Raw genomic sequence first — 22,487 nt, forward strand, 5'->3', positions numbered from 1 at the left:
GTTAGCATCCATCACTTCACATAGTTGGGCTTCCCAGGTGGCGCTAGTGGTAAAGAACCCACCTGCCAATTCAGGAGACATAAGAGACACATGTTCAGTCCCTGGGTTGGGAAGATCCCCTGGAGGAGGGCATGGCAACCCACTCCAGTATTCTTGTCTGGAGAATCCCATGGACAGAGGAGCCTGGTGGGCTACAGTCCATAAGATCGCAAAGAGTTGGACATGACTGAAGTGACCTAGCACACACACCTCACATAGGTTACCAGTCTTTTTTCTTATGCTGAAAACTTTTAAGATCTACCTTTTTTTCTGAAATTCCCTGGCAGTCCAGTGTTCAGGACTCAGCACTTTCATTGTGGTGACCCAGGTTCATCCCCTGGTTAGGGCACCAAGAATCTGAATGCCACAAGCATGTTCCTCCTACAAGCCCCCAAAAGATCTATTTTCTTAGTAACCTTTAAATATGCAAAATAGTATTATTAACTATAGTCACCCAAGCTATACATTATATCCCCATTACTTACTTATTTTATAACTGAAGTTTGTATCTTTTGACCCCTTCCACTCATTTCTCCCACCTTCGGCCCCCTGCTTCTGGCAACCACAAGTCTGTTTTCTGAGTTGGTTTTTGTGTGTTTTCTGTGTTTGTTTGTTTTTCAGATTCCACATAAAAGTGAAGTCATATAGTGCTTATCTTTCTTTGTCTGACTAATTTCACTCAGCATAATGCCCTCAAATTTCATCAGTGCTGTTGCAAATTCAGGGTGTTTTTCTTTGGTCGTAATTGTCCCAGGAATGAGCATCTTTCATCAAGTATTTGTCAACATCCATGATTTGGTGAAATGACTGTTAATATAGCTCCTTCTGTGAGAATTTTATTGCAGGGAAACTCAATTCATTGAATGAGAGATGTTAACATTAATTTTTAAGGGTTGCATTTAGGGGCAAATTAAATAAAACTGGTTTAGTCTCTTTCTCCTCCTCCTCGGTGCTTTTATAAGTTCTTCTTGAAATTTCTTATTTAGGAAGATTTGTTTATTAACTCATTCATTCATTCATGTATTCAGTCTCTTAACATTTACTAGAACTCTACTTGATGTGTATTTTCTATTTTTAACCAGTGAAACATACAAAAAGGTGAGGAGAGTAGAGAAAAGAAGAGCAATGTAGAAAAGAACAGGCTAAAAAGTATGAAAATGGAACAAGTAATTTTATGAAAATATGTTTTGAGGAGTTCACCCACTTCCACACAGTTTAAAGTAATTCACTACCTTCAAACTACACCTTAACAATATAAGGACCAATGTAAGGGCACTAAAACACTAATCTATTTACATTATAGGGAGTTTTTTTTTTTTTGGTATTTGTATTTGTACAGAATTTTAAATTTTATTTTACTGTGGTAGGAACACTTTACATGGACTCTACCCTCTTCAATTTTTGAGTGTACATTATTGTTGACTGTGGGCATGAAGTTGTATAGCAGATCTCTAGAGCTTAGTCACTTGCTTGACTGAAACTCTATGCCTGTGATTAGTTACTCCCCATTTCTCCATCCCCTAAGCCCCTGACAACTACTAGCCACTCTCTGATTCTATGAATTTGACTGTTTTAGATACATGGAATTATGCAGTATTTGTCCTTATGTGACTGGTTTATTTCCTTTAGCATAACGGAGAAGGCGGTGGCAACCCACTCCAGTACTCTTGCCTGGAAAACCCCATGGATGGGGGAGCCTGGTAGGCTGCAGTCCATGGGGTTGCGAAGAGTCAGACATGACTGAGCGACTTCACTTTCACTTCTCACTTTCATGCATTGGAGAAGGTAATGGCAACCCACTCCAGTGTTCTTGCCTGGAGAATCCCAGGGATAGGGGAGCCTGGTGGGCTGCCGTCTGTGGGGTCGCACAGAGTCGGACACGACTGAAGCGACTTAGCAGCAGCAGCAGCAATGTCCTTGAGGTTCATTCATATTGTAGCATATTGCAAAATTTCCTTTTTTAAAAAAGATTAAATAGTATCCCACTGTATGTATATACCACATTTTCTTTATGCATACATCTGTTGATGGACATTTAGGTTGTTCCCACACCTTGGATATTGTGAATAGTGCTACAATGAATGTAGGAATGCTAATGTCTCTTCAAGATCCTGATTTCAATTATTTTGGATAAGTACTCAGAAGTAGGTTTGCTGGATCACATAGTAGTAATATTTTCAATTTTTTTCTGAGGAATCTCCATATTGTTTTTTATAGCAGTTGTATCATTTTGCATTCCTACAAGCAGTGTGCAAACATTCCAGTTTCTCCACATCCTTTTCAACTTTTTTTGATAGTAGCCAATCTGACTACTATCAAAACAAGAAAGAGGAGCGAGGTGACATCTCATTGTGGTTTCATGATTTGCATTTTCCTGATGCTTAGTGACAGGCATTTTTTCATATACCTGTTGGTCATTTGTATATTTTCTTTGAAGAAATGTACATTCAAGTCCTTAGCTCATTTAAAAATCAGATTGTTAGTTTCATTACAATTGAATTTTTGGAATTCCTTATATATTTTGGAGACCCACACTTTATCAGATATATGGTTTGCAAGTATTTTCTCCCAGTCCATAGGCTGCCTTTTCACCCCGTTGATTGTTTCCTTTTCTGTACAGGAGATTTTTGGTTTGATATAGTCCCACTTGTTTATTTATATTTTTGCAGCCTTTGTTTTGGTGTCATATCCATTAAATCATTGTAAAATCCAATGTCATGAAGTTTTTCCCATGTGTTTTCTTCTAGCGTTTTTATAGTTTTGAATCTTATGTTTAAGTCTTTAATCCCTTTTGAACTGGCTCTTGTTTGTGGTATAAGATAAAGATCCAGTTTCATTCTTTTGCATGTTTTCCCAGCACCATTTGTTGAAGAGACTTTCCTTTAAATATTGTGCATTTTTGGCATCCTTGTCAAAGATTAGTTTGCAGAATATATGTGGATTTATTTCTGGGTTCCCTGTTCAGTTCCACTGGTCTATATGGCCATATTTTTGACATTACCATACTATTTTGATTACTATAGCTTTGATATATAGTTCAAAATCAGAAAATGTGATGCTTCCCGATTTGTTCCTCTTTCTCAAATTTATCATCCTTATGGTTCCATATGAATTTTAGAGTTGTTTTTTCTATTTATGTAAAAAAAAGTCATTGAGATTTTGATAGAAATGTATTGATTCTATAGATTGTCTTGCATAAAATGGACATTTTAATAGCATTACCTCTTCTAAACAAGGAAGTGAAGTGAAAGTCACTCAGTCATGTCTGACTCTTTGCAACACCATGGACTGTAGCCTGTCAGCTCCTCTGCCATGAAATTCTCGAGGTCAAAATACTGGAGTGGGTATCCATTCCCTTCTCCAGGGAACCTTCCCAACCCAGGGATTGAACCCAGGTCTCCTGCATTGCAGGCAGATTCTTTACCAGCTGAGCCACAAGAGAAGCCCAATGAACATAAGATTTTTTTTTATTTGTTTGTGCCTTGTTTAATTTCTTTCATCAATGTTTTGTAGTTTTCAACATACAAGTCTTTTACCGTCTTAAGTAAGTTTAATCCTAGATATTTTATAATCTTGGTGATAGTGTAAATGGCATTGTTTTCCTAATTTCCTTTTTGTATAGTTCATCACTAGTATATAGAAATGCAACTGGTATTTTGTATTTTGATATTGTATTCTGTAGCTTTACTGAATTTTTTTTATTAGTTCTGACAATTTTTAATGGAGTCTTTAGGGTTTTCTTTATATAAAATTTTCCATCTGCAAACAGAAAATTTTACTTTTTCCTTTCTGGTATGGATGCCTTTTATTTATTTTTCTTATGTAATTCATCTGGCTAGGATTTGCAGTACTGTTGAGAGTGAGTATCCCTGTCTTGCTCCTGATCTGAGAGGGAAAATCTTTCAATTTTTCATTGTTGGGTATGATATTAGCTATGAACTTTTCATATATGGCCTTCATTATGTTGAGGCCATTTCCTCTAATTATAGTTTGTTGGGAATTTTTATCATGAAAAGGTGTTGAATTTTGTTGTCTATTGAGATGGTCATGTGATTTTTATTCTTCAGTCTATTAATGTGGCATATCGGTTAATTGATTTTTGTATATTGGACTATCCTTTGCATCCCAGGTAAAAATGCCTTTTAGTCATGGTGTGTAATCCTCTTAATGTGCTATTGAATTCAGTTTGCTAGTATTTTGTGAGGATTTTTGCATGTAAATTCATCAGGGATGTTGGCTTATAATTTTCTTTTCTTGTGGTGTCTTTGTCTGGCTTTATAATGCTAGCTTCATAAAATGAGTTTGGAAGTGTGCCCTCTCCTCCATTTTTGGGGGGACAGTTTGAGAAGAATTGGTGTTAATTCTGACCTAAATGTTCGGTAGAATTCTCCTGTGGAGCCATCTGGCCCTGGACTTTTCTTTGGGAAATTTGCAGTTACTGATTCAGTCTCCTTACTAGTTCTAAGACTGTTCAGACTTTATTTATTTAGTCCACTGGGGATCTCCTTGGAAAATTTGGGGCTCTGAATGCATAAACCATCTCTTCCCTTCTGAGTGAAATTAAGGGGTAGGGTATCTCTTCCTCATTATGCTAAGCCAGGAGCAGTGTCTCTGGTGAGAGATGTCTTGAACCTCACTATTGACTTGGTGAGTCTGGTTTTACATTCTCCGGGATGCACGAAACTGTTGGCTGGTTTCTGATTTCTCACAAAGGGAAATTGTCTATAAATTATTGCTGTATTGGTGTGTTTGTAGGGGGAAGGAAGACTTTATCTGCCCTCTGGCTGACTTCACTCTTCTGGGGATGACGATATTTTTAACTACTCTCAATTTTGCTCATTATAAAATTTTAATGGAAAAGGTAGTTTTGAGGAGGGGGCCCTGATATTCAGAATACTTATCATAAATGACGTAAAATTATTTTAATTTTATTGACATTTTCTTTATTCTATTTAGATAACTTGAAATTTCCTGTTTCAATACGTTCTGAGCCCTGTATAACATTGAAGGGAAGCCGTGGAATACTCTATCTCTACTACATTCCAAGTAAGTCCAAAATTTTGTTCTTGTAGATCAATTAAAGGGGCTCCATAAATATCAGTGATAAATGATGAAGTTCTAAATGTACGTGTATTAGTTTTCTATTGCTATGTAACAAATTATCATAATTGTAATGGCTTAAAACAACGTATATTCTTTATCTCACAGTCTTTGTGTGTCGGTAGTCTGGCCATGGCTTAGCTGTGTCAGCTTTAGAAGGTCTCTCCCCCAAGGCTGCAGTTAAGATGTTGGCCAGGGTTTCTTCTGAAGGCTCAGCTAGAAAGAACCCACTTCTAAGCTCAGGTGGTTGTTGACAGTGTTCAGTTTCCATCTGGCTGTTGGCCAGCTTTCAGTTCCTTGCCCTCTGGGCCTCTGCAACATAGTTTCTTGTGTCCTTGAAATTAACAAGGGGGACAGTTAGCTAACAAGATAGAAGTCACAGTCTTATATAGCCTAATGATGAAAGTGCCACCCTATTATCTTTGCTATTTTCTAGTTTTTAGAATCAAGTCACTAGGCTTGCTCACACTCATGTGGAGGGATTATATAATGGCATGGTAAAAATGGAAACAATTTGAAACTTCTAACCATCTACTATCTATATCCTTGGTCAGTTATTAGCTATTCAGCTGATAAGTAAAGTTGGGTTTTCATTAGTCAAAGATTTGTATATGAGCAGTACTCTTGCCTGGAAAATCCCATGGACAGAGGAGCCTGGTAGGCTGCAGTCCATGGGGTTGCTAAGAGTCAGAAACGACTGAGCAACTTCACTTTCTCTTTTCACTTTCATGCATTGGAGAAGGAAATGGCAACCCACTCCAGTGTTCTTGCCTGGAGAATCCCAGGGATGGGGGAGCCTGGTGGGCTGCCGTCTTTGGGGTCGCACAGAGTCGGACACGACTGAAGTGACTTAGCAGCAGCAGCAGCAGCAGCAATCCAGGACTTCTTTTTTCCCAAAAGGTGAACTTAAAAAAAAAAATACGGTGATGATGATATGAAAAGAAGCAATGCTCTTTGTTTTGTTTTGTGTTATTTCTTCTTTTTCCTCTTTATGATTTTATTTGCTATCATCTTAGTAAAAGTTAATTGGATGATGGTGATAGCATTGGGCTGGATCTAAGGCTCCATGAAAATACACAAAACTTTCTTCCTGGGGCTTCTCTGGTGGTCCAGAGGTTAAGAATCTGCCTGCCAATGCAAGAGACACGGGTGCGATCTTTGGTTGGTCAGACAAGATCCCACAAGCCACCGTGCAACTAAGCCTGTGCACCACAACTACTGAATCCGTGCTCTAGAGCTTGTGAACCCGTATGCCTCTAGGGCCCATACTCTGCAACAAGAGAAGCCACTGCAACGAGAAGCCCCTGCTTGCCACAGCTAGAGGAAGACCACGTGCCGCAGTGAAGACCCAGCATAGCCAAAAAAATCCCCCTAAACCAACTTTCATCCTTTCCTACCAGTCAATTGTGGCCTGTAAAGATCCCAGGAAACTTCAGTTGTAATCATCATCATTGTCATTATTGTTTTTCATCATCACCATTATCATCTACGTCCTAGCTTATATTTGGAGTTTATACTTTAAAAAATTGCTTTTATATATATAAGCTTAAGAAACATTTATTCCTGAGTTTAGTTCTCCAGCTTATAGGAAAAAGGGTAGTTGAGAATCCAGAAATGATAGACAATAAACTTACATTTTAATTTTCCTGCATCTAATCATTTAACCTGTATCCTGACACTGTGTTTCTGCATTAATTTATTCATTTAAAAATACTTAGTAATTGTGTAGTTTATTTCAAATATTATGATATGTACTGTGAATTCATTGATAAATAAGACATTCTCTTGACCGTCAAGAATCTCTCAGTGCAGTAGGAGAGACAGAGCTGTAGATAATATATTTTGCTATTGCTATTTGCTAAGTCACTTCATCGTGTCCGACTCTGTGCGACCCCACAGACGGCAGCCCACCAGGCTCCCCCGTCCCTGGGATTCTCCAGGCAAGAACATTGGAGTAGGTTGCCATTTCCTTCTCCAGTGCATGAAAGTGAAAAGTGAAAGGGAAGTCGCTCAGTCGTGTCCGACTCTTCTCGACCCCACGGACTGCAGCCCACCAGGCTCCTCCACCCGTGGGATTTTCCAGGCAAGAGTACTGGAGTGGGGTGCCATCGCCTTCTCTGAGATAATATATCACCGTAAATGAAATGATAGCAATAAGGCTTAGTGGTAGCACAGAGGAAATAATAATGAACTGTTTGCTCTACTTTCTTAGCCAAGGGTGAAAGCAATAATCTAAACTTATTTTTTTACTAAAGTGTAGTTGATTTACAATATTATAGTAATTTCAGGTGTACAACATGGTGTTTCAGTACTTTTATAGATTATAATTCATTTAAAGTTATTACAAAGCAATAGCTATATTTCTCTGTGCTGTATGGTATATCCTTGTTGCTTATTTTACACATAGTAGCGTGTATCCCTTAATCCCCTAAAATAATCTAAATTTTTGCCCAATGAAAGCTTTACAATTTCTTCCTCTTTTTCTCAGGTTTTGTTTTCTGGTCTGTGTGGTGTGCTCTACCCCACAGACCACAGATGCCTTTGTGGTATTTGTGTGTGTTTGCAGAAGTGATTATTTACATAATGAATGACCTCATTTTCAAGTAAGCCCATTGCCCTTAGACACAGGAAGCAGACCTTCCAGATCCAAGTGATAATAATACAACACAGTTTTACTTAGGGTTCTCTGAAACTCAGATACCAAGAAAGAATTAGACATACAAGGGATTTTTTGCAGGGTATGGGGGTGGAGGAGGGAAATTCTTATGAACAGTAAAGGAAAGAGGAAGCCAGAGCAGGCAAGGAGAAGATTCAGACTGAGATATTGGATTGGCCTAATAGTTTTGAAATGAGAGAGAAGAAAGGAGAATTTGATAGGATGATCATCAGATTAAAATGAATCCTTGAGACACCATCAGCAAGGTAAGTGGGGAGCCTTCTCCATGTCACACGTGTCCCATGACAGGCTGGAGTGGACTGGTTCTAGTGCCACCGTCATTACAGGAGCCGACTGTGAGCGTCTGGTCTCTGAAAGTGCAGTAGCTGGAGGCTATCTGCCTACTGCCCTCCTCCTCATAGATTCTTTGGAAGGGAGTTTTGAGCAGTACAGCTCCAAGGCCACCACAAATACTTTAATCATTTAGTAGATATGACATTTATGTAACATTATATTAATTCAGTAATTAAAGTATTATTTGGTCATATTTTTTATAATGCTTTCTTTTTATGACCCGCGTTTCCCTAGAATACACTAGAACATCTATGTGAAATTGTGGGCCATATTAATAGAAATCAACCATATTTTTGTGGCCCTATCTCTACTTAAATTCAGTAAGAGCTATAACTGTAATCTTGAACCAAAAATAGGTTAGGAATGGAAATTATTTATTTTAAGACTTTGTAGCCTTGCTAATAGAATTGTGTGTCACTATTAACTAATTGACAAATACAGCTGGATCATACACCTTCCTCAAAGTTATTTCCAGAAGTTCCCAAAGTTGTCATGCTGCTGCTGCTAAGTGGCTTCAGTTGTGTCCGACTCTGTGTGACCCCATAGACGGCAGCCTACCAGGCTCTGCCATCCCTGGGATTCTCCAGGCAAGAACACTGGAGTGGGTTGCCATTTCCTTCTCCAATGCATGAAAGTGAAAAGTGAAAGTGAAGTCACTCAGTCGTGTCCAACCCTCAGTGACCCCATGGACTGCAGCTTACTGCAGCTTACCAGGCTCCTCCGTCCATGGGATTTTCCAGGCAAGAGTATTGGAGTGGGTTGCCATTGCCTTCTCCGATAGGTGACCTCAAAAAAAGTCCTCTTCACCGAAGCCCCAAGAGCCACCATGTCCCAATCTCTCACTCCAATATCCATACTGATATCCCTGATCTGCTGAGGCACGCAAGTGATACTTCACTTCAACCACTGTTCACAGTGACCACCGTGAACTCTAACATGACCACAGTGATGTCTAAGAGCAAGAAGCTTCTCAAGATGTAAAGTATCGAGATGTCAAAGCAACACTTTCTTTCTTGGAATCACTGAAGCGTAGAACCAGTGTGTTCCACACACAAATGGAAGAAGGTTCTCTGTTCTGCATCATCATTGGATGCCATGCTACCATGTGCCTTTATCTCAAGACATCCCCCATGGAAATAGGTCTTCAGCTTCCATAGTCATTCCTGCTTTGAGAAAGGTTCAGGTCCAAGTCCATGGAGTGGACCATGGGGGCCACTATTTGAAACAGACTGTATGATGTTCTCCTTCTCTACATTTAACCCTGGAAGTAGAGAAATGGAGACAAACAAGGAAGTTTGCTGGTACTATAGGCTCAGAGTAATGAGGACCTGCATTAAGATAGTGGTAATGGGGATGAAAGGAGGCCAGTAGAATTTACCAGGGAGGCCAGTAGAATTTACCAGGATTAAGAATTCTAGTGATGATTTGGTAATGAAGATGAGGAAATCAATTTGAGATCTATTGGGGGTGGTAATAAGTGACATTTGAGTAGAGATACTGAATGAGCACAGAGGACAGGTGCTCAAAAGAAAAGCTGAAACAAAACACGATGATTTAGAAGTTATTACCCTTTGTGGTATTTAAAGCTGGGAAGAGTGTGCAGTGTGAAATTAAGAAGCACTGAAGTTAAAACCCTAAGAACAATGAGTCAATGAGCTAGACTGGGGAGAGGAGTCAGAATAGTTCAAGGACGACACGGAGAGAGTGGCAGCACCAACACAAAAGGAAGAACAGTGTTTTGAGAAAGGAGGTGACAGTTCTGTTAAGCATAGTCAAGTTCAAGGTAAAGATAGAAAAATTTTTGTTTTACTATGGCTGCAATGAGTCATGGTGACCTTATTAGGAAAGTATTTTCCACAAAGTAGTGGTTACAATACTTGTTTTCATTATAAAAAAGATTGTACATCTTGTCCAGTTGGGCCAACTGAATAACTTAGAAGAGATGAGCCAAATGCATTTCTTCTTGGAATTTTCCATGTTCATTGGTAATAAGGAGATTCATAAGGAAATAATAAAAAGTTCATCTATTTAAGTTGTAATCAACGGGTTCAATTTTATCCTCCAAGAAATCTTTCATCAAAACTACTAAAACATGGGCATGAGTTGATTATAATTGTTATTTCCTCTCCCTTCCCTTTCTTTTGAATCTCCTAGTGAAACTGTGACAACAGTTGGAAATTTTGTATTTTCAGTTTGATAGTTTTCTCAAAAATATAGATTCTTCTATTGTTTGGCATAGCACAGATAATTCTCACTGTGGAACATTCTATTTGATTACAATCGACTAGTGGGCCTCTCAGAACTACAGTTTTCTCATCTACAAAATAGGATAATGATATCCATATTACGGGTAGTTATGATGATTAAGTGAAATAATGTAGGAAAAGCACAAGGCATATTTTAAGTATACAGTCAGTGTTGGTTATTAAGCATTTATAAAAAAATACCTTATTTGAAGGGCTAATGAATTTTTTTTCTCTTTAAGGAAGAGATATAAGGAGCTTGTATTTCAATATCTATCTATCTACTAAGTCCATGAATTTCCCATTGCGCAAAGAATTTATTTGCCGAGGATATGATGATGATTTTTCCTTTTGCAGAGCTCTGAAGGGAGGTAAGCATTCAATTCACATTACTCTCAGAATAGAATATAATGTCTTATGAGAGTGCTGTGAAAATTAAATACTTTAAAAATGTGAAGTTCCTTTTCTAATAATAATTGTTCATTTCCACCCAATGTTTTTCTTTTAGCAGGCTAAACAACATTTTACAATTATGTTATTGGATTATTATTAAGATGACACTTATTTCGGTGTGTTTGAAGAGATATTAAAATTTTTACCTTGTTTAGATTAACACTGTACGTTTACCTTTCGTTATGGCTCTTGTTTTCTAAACATTGCATTTAGTATTTCTCATAAAAACACAGCAGCTTCTTCTATGCAGTTACAATGATTCCTTCAATGTCTTTTCTTCCTCTTTCTCACCTGGAGTTAGTCACAGAATCATAAAATTTCAAAGTTTAGGACCTTAAAGATCACTTATTGCAAACCTATGAATTTTTCCATAGTAATTTTTAAGGTAGTATTTTAAATAGTTAAAAAATTCTATATATTATATTTTCACATTACTTAAAATTGGAAAGCATAAACAATTAGAAAAGTCTACCCCAGGTTAGGGAACTAAGATTCCAAAAGACAGCAGCATGCCCCCTTCCCCAAACAAAATGTTTCTAAGTGAATCAATCTCTTGCTACACAAATGAAGCTTTAAAATGTGTCTCCCAACCAACCATCTCTCCTCATCTCTAACTTGTCTGCCACCCCCACGCCACATACAGATTGTGGAGGTGGCATTGTTATGAGTCTGGGTTCAGAGTTATAAAGACCTGAGCCAGTGTCCCAGCTGTTCTGCCGACCAGCAATGTGGCCTTGGGTGTTATTTAACTTCTCTCAACCTCACTTTCCTCCTCTGAGAAATGGGGACAAGGAAACCTATTTTATGTGGCTTTAAGGATAAAATTAGAGAATCTGTGTTTAAAAAAATTTTTAGTAGAGTGCTCAGTGTGAGAATTCAAGAATTATGGTGATTAAGTATGCATTTTTGTTCCTGACTTTATAGTCCTGTCATTTTTATAAGGGAGGAAACCAATGTCTGCAGTGGTTCAGCAATGTGCCCTTGGTCTTTTGGAGATCTGGTAATGGAGTAGCCTCTAGAACTGCTTTTCCACTGGACCATACTTTCTTTCTCTTTGAAAGAAATCCCTGGGAATTCTCTGGTGGTTCAGTGGTCAGCGCCCTGCACTTCCACTGCAGGTAGCGTGTGCTTGATCCCTGGTCAGGGAACCAAGTTTCCACAAGCTGCATGACATGGCCAAAACCCACCCCCCCACCCCACCTCCCACCCCACCCCCCAAAAAACACCAAAAAAGCAACAATGACAACAAAAGAGTGAAAGATATTCTCTTGGCAGATTACTGTTTATAAAGTGTCCTTTTCTCTCATACAACAGTTTTACAATTACTTAATCTCTGTGGGATTATGTTGACATTTATATGAATTTTCGAAGTCTCACTTTTTTATGATTGAAGATGTATCAGACTCAACCCAGACTGCCTGCTTCTTCCCACTTCCCCTCCTTTCCTTCCACAAACATCTGTTGAACTTAATCTGAGAAAATCATGATTTCGGGTGTGGTGATTCAAAGTCTATGGGTAGGTTCTCTTTCTTCAGGTCACCTTGTTCTGGGAAAGATAGTCATGGTAACAAATGTTACAATGAAATGTCATAAATGCTAGTAGATTATATGCTCTTAGTTTTAATTGCATAGTTATCAATTTACTGTGACAGGAGAACTTCATGAGGCTTCAGAGACTATTTTATTAGAGTCTTAAATCTAAGAACCCTAGAGAGTAAGAAAAAAGGACATACCCTGAGATGAAACAGCATATGCAAACTTGTTTAGCCAGGAAAGAATACAGTTTATTTGGAGAGTAGCTTTTTCAAAAAAGTTGATATTTAATTATTTGGCTCACTGGGTCTTAGTAGTGGCATGTGGGATCAAGTTCCCTGACCAGGGATCAAACCCAGGGCCCCTGAATTGGAGTCTTAGCCATTGGACCATGAGGGAAGTCCCTGGAGAGTAGCTTTTTTGTAGCTCGAGCAGAATGTATTTGTGGGAAATTGGAGATGAACCTAGAAAAGGGGCCAGGGTAGCGTAAGTCATGGGTTAAATACCAGCCTGAATCTTGTTGTTAGTGGGTAGGGGTGACCCAAGGAGATTTCCGTTTTTGCAGATAACTAGTGTCCCTGTGGAAGTGTTAGCCAAGATAAGAGGCTAGGCAGGAAATTCGGGCAGTCCTCACTGGGGCTCCTGTTGCAGCCAGGGGAAGTGAAAATAAGTAACAAATTGCTTTGTTCACTTTCTGAGGAGGGGCCAGCTGGTTCCTTATATGCAGTGAGAGTAGACGATCCCCTGGAGAAAGGAATGGTTACCCACTCCAGTGTTCTTGCTTGGAGAATTCCATGGACAAGAGGAGCCTGGTGGGCTACAGTCCATTGGATAGCGAAGAGTCAGACACGACTGAGCACCTAACACACTGGGGTAGGACGGAGGAGTTACTTACGTAGTTTGCCTACTCCTTTGGTGGTGTTGAGTGCAGGGGACAAAAGCAGAATACCCTGTTTTTGCTCCCAACATCCTGTTTTTGCTCCTGGCTCTTCAGAAGTGGCAGTTGGGTTTTTTGGCCTTTTTGTATCCTATTGTCCATAATTTGCCCCAACTGTGCATGCCTGCAATTATTTTTAGTCCCGTATAGTTTCTGTCTGTCTTGTTTCTAGAGGAGATATTTGTCCAGGTGTAGGTACTACAGCAAAGGTTCCCAGGTCCCAGCCTGTCTCAGAAGGAGGTGGGTTTTGGCTGAGGTAAGAAACTTGGATGGAAGGAAATGCAGCTGGGAGGCTGTGTAAGGGACCATGAAGGAGGCCCTGGGAGTAAAGAGAAGGAGACGAAAGAGTGTATTTTGGGAGACAGGAGTGGTGGGACTGCTGACTGATTTGATGTGGCAGGTAAACATCAAATAAATCAAGAACTGCTCCAGGGTGTTGATTGGATGGATAGAAGTGCCATGATTGGAAATGATGTGTGTAAAAGGAAGGGACAGATTTTTAAAGAGAAAGACAGTGGGTTCTGGTTTGGCATGTTGGGCTCAAGGAATTTGGGAACATTCAGATAAAGAAACTCACTTGGCAGCTAAGTACATGGGCCTAGAGATCAGGACATTCCGATTTAAGAAGCACTGATGTTATCAACAGACCTTTGAAAATTTGCAAATCAAATGAGTAAGGAAAATACTCAACGACTTGTTGCTGTTACAAAGGTCCTACATTTTTAGGATGTGATACATAGAGAATATGGGCAAGTGAATAAACTGTGGAAAATTCTTAAAGAGATGGGAATACCAGACCACCTGACCTGCCTCTTGAGAAATCTGTATGCAGGTCAGGAAGCAACAGTTAGAACTGGACATGGAACAACAGACTGGTTCCAAATAGGAAAAGGAGTATGTCAAGGCTGTATATTGTCACCCGGCTTATTTAACTTATATGCAGAGCACATCAAGAGAAATGCTGGGCTAGAGGAAGCACAGGCTGAAATCAAGATTGCTGGGAGAAATATCAATAACCTCAAATATGCAGATGATACCACCCTTATGGCAGAAAGCGAAGAGGAACTAAAGAGTCTCTTGATGAAAGTGAGAGAGGAGAGTGAAAAAGTTGGCTTAAAGCTCAACATTCAGAAAATGAAGATCATGGCATCCAGTCCCATCACTTCATGGGAAATAGATGGGGAAACAGTAGAAACAGTGGCTGACTTTATATTTCTGGGCTCCAAAATCACTGCAGATGGTGATTGCAGCCATGAAGTTAAAAGACACTTACTCCTTGGAAGGAAAGTTATGATCAACCTAGATAGCATATTCAAAAGCAGAGACATTACTTTGCCAACAAAGGTCCGTCTAGTCAAGGCTATGGTTTTTCCAGTGGTCATGTATGCACGTGAGAGTTGGACTATAAAGAAACCTGAGCGCTGAAGAATTGATGGTTTTGAACTGTGGTGTTGGAGAAGACTCTTGCGAGTCCCTTGGACTGCGAGGAGATCCAACCAGTCCTGGGTGTTCATTGGAAGGACTGATGTTGAAGCTGAAACTCCAATACTTTGGCCACCTGATGCAAAGAGCTGACTCATTGGAAAAGACCCTGATGCTGGGAAAGATTGAGGGCAGGAGAGAAGGGGACGACAGAGGATGAGATGGTTGAATAGCATCACCAACTCAGTGGACGTGGGTTTGGATGGACTCTGGGAGTTGGTGATGGCCAGGGGAGCTTGGTGTGCTGTGGTTCATGGGGATGCAAAGAGTCGGACATGACTGAGCTACTGAACTGAACTGAACTGAAGATAAAAATTACACATAATCTTTCCACTTCTTACACATAAACACACACACACATCTTCATTTCTTTCAAAAACACATTTTTGAATAAATAAGGGGATATTTCAAAGGCATTTTAAATTTAATGTCTGTTAACCCTGTTTTTGGAGAAGGCAATGGCACCCCACTCCAGTACTCTTGCTGGAAAATCCCATGGATGGAGGAGCCTGGTGGGCTGCAGTCCATGGGGTCACGAAGAGTCGGACACGACTGAGCGACTTCACTTTCTCTTTTCACTTTCATGCATTGGAGAAGGAAATGGCAACCCACTCCAGTGTTCTTGCCTGGAGAATCCCAGGGACGGGGGAGCCTGGTAGGCTGCCGTCTATGGGGTCGCACAGAGTTGGACACGACTGAAGTGACTTAGCAGCAGCAACCCTGTTTTCAGGATTTCGCTAGGGTTTCTGTAACAAAGTACCAAGAATTGGATGGCTTAGAACAGATTATGGTCTAACAGCTCTGGAACTAGAAGTCAGCGACCAAGGTGTTGGCAGGATTGTGCTTCCCCTGAAGCCTCTTGGTTAGGAAGGATCTGTTCCAGGCCTCCCTCCTAGCTCAGGGGGCCTGAGGAGATTCTTGCCTTGTAGATGACCATCTTTCTCCTGTGTCTCCTTGTGTGGTCTTCCCTCTATACGTGTTGGTCTGCCTGTCCAAATTATCCCTCTTTATAAGGACACAGTCATATTCAGTTAGGACCCACCTTAATTACCTCATCTTAACTTGACCATCTGCAAAAATCCTATTTCCAAATAAGTCTGTGCTCAAGGTACTGGGGGTTTGGGCTTGAATATCTGTTGGGGGGACACTTTGCAACCCATAACACCATCTGAGGCTTGGGTCCTATGTGCTGCATAAGTGCAGGGAAACCTGGACTGGACCACCAGTGAGCTACGTGGTACCTTTTGGGAAGAGCAGAGAAGGGTCTAAGCTGAGGTTCTGTCTTCCTTGTCTCTGACTCTGCCTTGTTTCTGTCTTGGCTTCTTCAAGAGGCTTCACATTAACTCCCTATAAGAGGAGAATGGGAAATATATCTTTCTTGGAAATAAAAGCAGCTGAAAAAGAGGGCTGCCCCACAGAAGAGGTTAGAGCTCCTTCTCACCTGACCTGGTAGACATTCAGGCAAATTTCCCAAATAGAAATTTGGGGGTTACTTTTTTTTTGGCTGCACCATGCAGCATGCAGATTCTTAGTTCCCTGACCAGGGATCAAACCCATGCCCCCTGCAGTGGAAGCACGGGGTCTTAACCATCAGAAGAGTCCCTTGGAAGCTACTCTTGATTTCCTCCTCAAACTGTAGTCCCATCCATCACTCTCTCTTACGAAGCTGGCAGTGTTCACTTCACAACCAGGGCCGTATACTCAGGAGGTCTTCACATTTGGGCTTTACTATTCTGGGATTGCAATCTTGAGATTCTTAGTCATTTTATCTTTGAGTGTGTGTTTTGTACACAAAGTGTGATGGGCCAGTGGTATATGTGCCCACCTACCCCGGACAGGTTCTTGGCTTCCTGCTGTTCACTGCCCTGTTAGCACCCTGGTCCCTTCCTGGCATCCCCCATCTTGTCCCATCTGGTGGCATCTGTTACCCTCTACCCCTGGTGGAGGCCTGGAGCTGGGAGGGTCAGGGTCAGGCACAGTGTCATGCAGTGTCTGGGGTGGGGTATGGCAGTGACCACCCCACCTGGACTGGCTGCACCATGGCACTGTTTAGTGGGTGACTAGATGAGGACCAGATGGTTTCCCCTACAGCAGGTAACTTATGGAGGTATTTTATGGAGGTTGCAAAGCCTTTGAGGGTCATGTGTGGGTCTGCAGGCCTGTGGTAGAGAAAGATGCCTTATTTGGCTTCCCTGCCCTCCTCTGGAGTATGAGGCAACCAGTTGTCAGGGCTACAGTTTGCACAGGTTTCCCCTACCCTCACGCCATCTCCCATCATTATGGAGCAGCCCCTGGGTGCATGTGAACTTCTATATTTACCTTGCGACTGGTGCAGGGAACATTCTCAGATTCTTCTATGCCTGGAGGACCTTCTCAACCTCCTTCTGAATTTTCTGAGTCTGGCTTGTAACAGTTTCTTCTCACCAGCTTCAGGCACCTTCTGGGCATGAGCCATGAAATACAAATTGTGAAACTTCAGTGATTCTGCCTTGGAGTTAAATGCTCTGATATTTGTGTTTACAATTGATATTATACAATATAATGAGGAATGGTAAAATTCATGCTAATAATTTAAAATTTTGTTTTATTTTGAATAGATTAAATAGCAAATTAAAACTATGGCAGTAACTGTGGTTAGCACTGCTGTGTGGTTTATTTGTAAGTTGCTAAGAGAGTAGATCCTGAAAGCTCTTATCACAAGGGAAAAAAAAACTCTGGTTTTATGAGGTGATGAATTACTGTGGTAATTATTTAGTGCCATGTGTAAGTTAAGTTATTATGCTCTACACCATAAACTTATGTGCTGTGTCAATTATATCTCAGTAAAACTGAAAGAAAAAAAGATTTAAAAAGTATCATGGCAAATCTATAGGGAGAAAGAGAGACTGTGAAAGAAAGGAAAAACTTTATATTTTAGTATCTTTAATGGATGTTTCCCCAGCTTTCTAAATAAGTACCCCCTCCCACTTTCTTTTTTTTTAAAAAATATGTTTAATTGCTTATTTGGCTGTGCTGGGTCTGTTGTGGCCTGTGGAATCTAGTTCCCTGACCAGGGATCAAACCTGGGCCCCCTACACGATAAGTCTTAGCCCGTAGACCATCAGGGAAGTCCCTGGGTCCCTATTTTCATTTTGTGCTTAGCCTTGCAAATTATGAAACTGGTCTTAGAGCCAGGTATGCAGGGACCAGGTAGTACCAAGAGCTGGAAATTCAGAAGTGACCAAAGTACCGCCCCTGTCCTCATGGAGTTTGTAGAGCAGTGGAGGAAACAAGATGGTCACCAAGTCATGAAAGAAGATAAAGATGAGAATGAAATAAGGTTCATTTTACAGTATGTGCTCTCAAGGAAAGCAGCAGGATAACTAGGTAGAGCATGATGAGGGAGGTTACCTGAGGTGGAGGTCATGAGGGGCCTTTACCTCCTGTCTCTTCACCGTTATCACTGCCTCCTGGGCTCTGACTGGTCTCCCTGACTTTCAGTGTCCCCTTAAATCCAGCTACTGTACAGTCATGTGACTCAACTCTCCAAACAAAATCTGACTAATTCACACCCTTGGTTGTTTCCCCATCACCACCATTCTCTTCCCGTGGAGTCTAAGTCAATTCATGCTAACTTCTTCAATTTTACTTCTTCGCACTCCTGCTGCTTCTTTGCTTTAATGACACTGAGCCCCTTTCAGGCATACCTGTAAACTATCAGAATATTGATTTTCACCTTCCTGCCTTTGCTCCTCTTTTCCCAACCACCTGGAATATACCCCCTACCTACCTTCCCATTTTTTATGTCAGTTCAATTGTCATAATAACATTAACATCAATGAGAATATTAACAACATCATTGACAATACCATCATCATTTTTATTCACAAGATGCTCTGAGGGTTGTAGAAAGGAGTAACATTTAATGTTATAATAGATAACATTTGAATGTTAATAATATTTAATGAGACATTGTTCTGAGCACTTACATGTATTAACTTCTATAGCTCTTGTCTACAAAGAATGTCACCTGCCATATCAGTAAACAGAGGATATTGTGGCCATTAAGCCATCAGCCACTGCAGCTGCTCCCACCCCTTCCCTCTAAAGTAGACTGTGAGGGGATTGAGGATGGAGAAAACAAGATACTGGCCCATGATACTGGCCCTCAGATCTAGGGCATGTCTGAGGTACATATCAAAGGAAAGATTCGATGAGCATCTTCCCATACATAGAAAAGTGCTAAATTCATGAACCTGAGATGTCTAGATTTTCTTTAATAGAAATCTTTTGATGTTCCAACTACCTCGGTGTTTTTTTTTTTTTGCAAGAATTCCTATGTATTCTCGCTCCTCCCTTATCTCTTTGGAGCAGTCCCTCTGAGCTATCTGAGAGGCCATCTTCTGGGCTTAAGTCCTCAGTATGTCTACTGCATAAAATATAGTTCTCAACTATAGGTTGTGCATTTTTTTTTACTCGACACCCTCATAGTAATCCTATGAAATAGACATTATTATCCATTGTCATTTTGCTGAGGCACAGACAAGTTAAGTGACTTGCCCAAGGTCACATACTGAATAAGTTGAGGAGCTGGGATTCAAACTCGAGCAGGTCAGGCCGCAGAAGCATCACTCTTAATAAAAAACTATCCTGCCTTCATCCTTACTGCACTTTTCATCACACGGTGAATTTGTACTGGTTTATTTGCATGTCTGTGTTCCAGGAGACTTTAACTTTTTGATGGGAAGGATGGTATTGTACTAAGCGTGTCTCTCCTGGTGCAGAGTAGGCTTTCAATAAATATTTGTTGAACTATTAAATTTGAATTCAATTAATCTTGAATAAAAGATCCTAAGATCATTAAGATATGGTCACTTTACTGAATTCAAGAGCCAATTTTCTCAATGTATGAGCACCCCTAATAAGAATACCCCCAGAAGCAAATAAATAAATCCTTATTTGGGAAAAAGAAGGTACAGATGCAGACATTATCCAATCATTTGCTATTAAGGATTGTCTTTAGCCAACTCAGGGAACAGTAATCATTATAGTTTGCATTTGGCTATTTTTATTACTTTAAAAAAGATTTTTGGGGCTTTCCTGATGGCTCAGTGGTAAAGAATCTGCCTGCCAGTGTGGGAGACACAGGTTCAGTTGTTGATCCCAGAAGATCCCACATGTTTCAGAGCAACTAAACCATGCACCACAACTATTGAGTCTATGTTCTAGAACCCATGTGCCACAAGTGCTAAGCCCGTGTGTGTGAACTACTGAAATGTGCATGCTCTAGGGCCCATACTCTACAGTAAGAGGAGCCACTGAACTAAGAAGCCCACAACTGGGGAGTAGCCCCCACTTACTGCAACTAGAGAAAAGCCTGTGCAGTAACGAAGACCCAGCACAGCCAAAGATAACAATAAGTAAATTCAAATTTTAAAAAAGATTTTTGGTCACTGTTGCTTTTGTTAGAGATTCAAAGCATTTTTCTTTCTATCCCTGCCCTTTAAGTTCACTCCTTTGTTGTTTCTGACCGGGTCAGTGGTTTTCCCTGAATTTCTAACTGTTTCCCACAGCTTCTGCAGGGCCAGGCCCATGACTATGCATTTCAACAGTGACTATATACCTAGGCTTCTCAGTGGTGGGGTTGAAAGGAGCTTTGATATCCTGGCTGCCTCCCAAAACTCTCCTCCACCTTTAGGAAGATTTTTCTTTATCATTTCGTGCTGAGACGCAGCAACAACAGAGATGCACACGTGTAACGTGGGATGAAGCATATTAGCACTAGCTTGTTCATCATTCATTTATTACTGAGACCAGTGGGCCTTACAAGTTTGTGTCCACTAGGGGATGAGATACAGGCTGATACTGAGAGGGGCTCAGGGTGGCAGAGGAAGCCACGGGGGAATCATAGACAGGGGATAAGATTTGTTGTTTCTCTACAATTTTGCTTGGATTACTTTTGCCAGTAGTAAAATTATAAAAGGTACATATCATACTGTGTGTGTGTGCTAAGTAGCTTCAGTCGTGTCTGACTCTTTGCAACCTTATGGACTGCAGCCCACCAGGCTGTTCTGTCCGTGGGATTCTCCAGGCAAGAATATTGGAGTGGGTTGCCATGCCCTCCTCCAGGGGAATCTTCCTGACCCAAGGATTGAACCTGTGTCTCTTACATCTCCTGCATGCATGTCATACTACAAAAAAACAAAATTACCTAATATTTGCCAATAACTTTTTGTATTTTGGTTGCAGAGACTGTGAACACAACAATACAATTCTCCTTCAGGGGAATACGATTTTCTAAGGTATTGTTCAAGTCGTTTCGTACTTCTTTAATGTTTTGTTGTAACAGATGTGTTAAGAATTTGAGAAAAGCAATCCACAACTTCTAAAAATATTGATTCAAAATTAAGATGTTCAAAATTTTTTTTTTAACTTTTGTTGATTTTGTATATTTTGCTATTTATTCTTTCTGTAGAATATGGAAAAATAGAAAACTTACACCAAAGGAAACCTTTTCTATTTATTTTTTAATAATTTTGTTTATCTACTTTTGGCTATGCTGGGTCTTCGTTGCCGTGCAGGCTTTTCTCTGGCTGCAGCGAGCGAGGGCTACTGCCTAGTCATAGTGTGCAGGTGCCCCGTTTTGGCGGCCTCTCTTGTTGTGGAGTGTGGGCCCTAATGCAGGTTTCAGTAGTTGACACACGTGGGCTCGGCAGTTGTGGCACACGGGCTTAACTGTTCCGTGGCATGTGGGATCTTCCTGGACCAGAGATCAAACCCATGTCTCCTGCATTGGCAGGTGGATTCTTTACCACTGTGCCACAAGGAAAGCCCAAGAAAACTCTTTTTAAATTCCAACGTATATTGCTAAAAGTAATGCAAATGCTCACTGTTAATATGATGAGTGATCTTTGGGTGAAAGCATTGTTGTGACCATTGTGTGTAACTCAGTAACTGCCTCCATGAGTAATAATGATGGGCAATGTTAGATATTTGCATTAGAAGTGCAATGAAACTTTGTACATTTCACTTTTGGTTAACTATTTTAAAATAAACATTAATAATACATATTCTTTACCTATTTTGTTTCAAATTATCAATATTTCTAATGTTTGAAAATTTCATAGGCTAGTCTAGAAAACTGAGAAAGTATTAAGTAGCTTCCTGCTAGTAAGACAAAATTCTTATAAAAGTCTTACAAGATAGAAGCATCTAACATTTTATATTACTTGTATTTCATTTTAGGGACAGTACAACTGTATTACAGAAGCCATCGAGGGGAACACTGAAGAAAAGCTCTTTTGCTTGAACTTTACTATCATACATTACCCTGATTTCAATTAGAATAAATCAAGTATTTGCTTTTGTTTTTCAAAAGTTTTATTCTTCACTTAAAATATTTTTTACACTGTATATTTGTTTGCTAGGTCTGCCATAGCAAATACCACAGACTAGGTGGCCTAAACAAGATTTATTTTGTTCTGGAGGCTATAAATCTGAGATCCAATTGTCAGCAGATTGGGTTCCTTTTGAGGCCTCTCTCCTTGGCTTGTAGATGGCCTTTGTCTCCCTATGTCCTCGCATCATCTTCCCTCTGGGCATGTGACCCTAATCTCTTACAAGGACACCAGTCATTGGTTTAGGGCCTACCCGAGTGACATCATTTTACCTTACTTGTCTCTAAATCTAGTCACCTTCAGAGGTACTGGGG

At 40.3% G+C, this 22,487-nt stretch overlaps 1 protein-coding gene across 1 annotated transcript in view; it reads left to right on the forward strand.

The window, feature by feature from the left end:
• The window catches only part of LY96 (lymphocyte antigen 96), a 32,919-nt gene extending 10,766 nt beyond the window's left edge, over window positions 1–22,153 (forward strand). Inside the window, exons 2-5 of the mRNA XM_027561208.1 lie at window positions 4,996–5,085; window positions 10,635–10,763; window positions 21,026–21,078; window positions 22,022–22,153. Coding sequence (XP_027417009.1) covers window positions 4,996–5,085; window positions 10,635–10,763; window positions 21,026–21,078; window positions 22,022–22,120 — 371 coding nt within the window. The 3' untranslated portion in view covers window positions 22,121–22,153. The remainder of the gene's footprint in view (window positions 1–4,995; window positions 5,086–10,634; window positions 10,764–21,025; window positions 21,079–22,021) is intronic.
• The last annotated feature ends 334 nt before the right edge of the window (window positions 22,154–22,487 follow it).

Source organism: Bos indicus x Bos taurus, chromosome 14, assembly GCF_003369695.1.
Source record: "Bos indicus x Bos taurus breed Angus x Brahman F1 hybrid chromosome 14, Bos_hybrid_MaternalHap_v2.0, whole genome shotgun sequence".
Taxonomy (NCBI): Eukaryota; Metazoa; Chordata; class Mammalia; order Artiodactyla; family Bovidae; genus Bos; species Bos indicus x Bos taurus.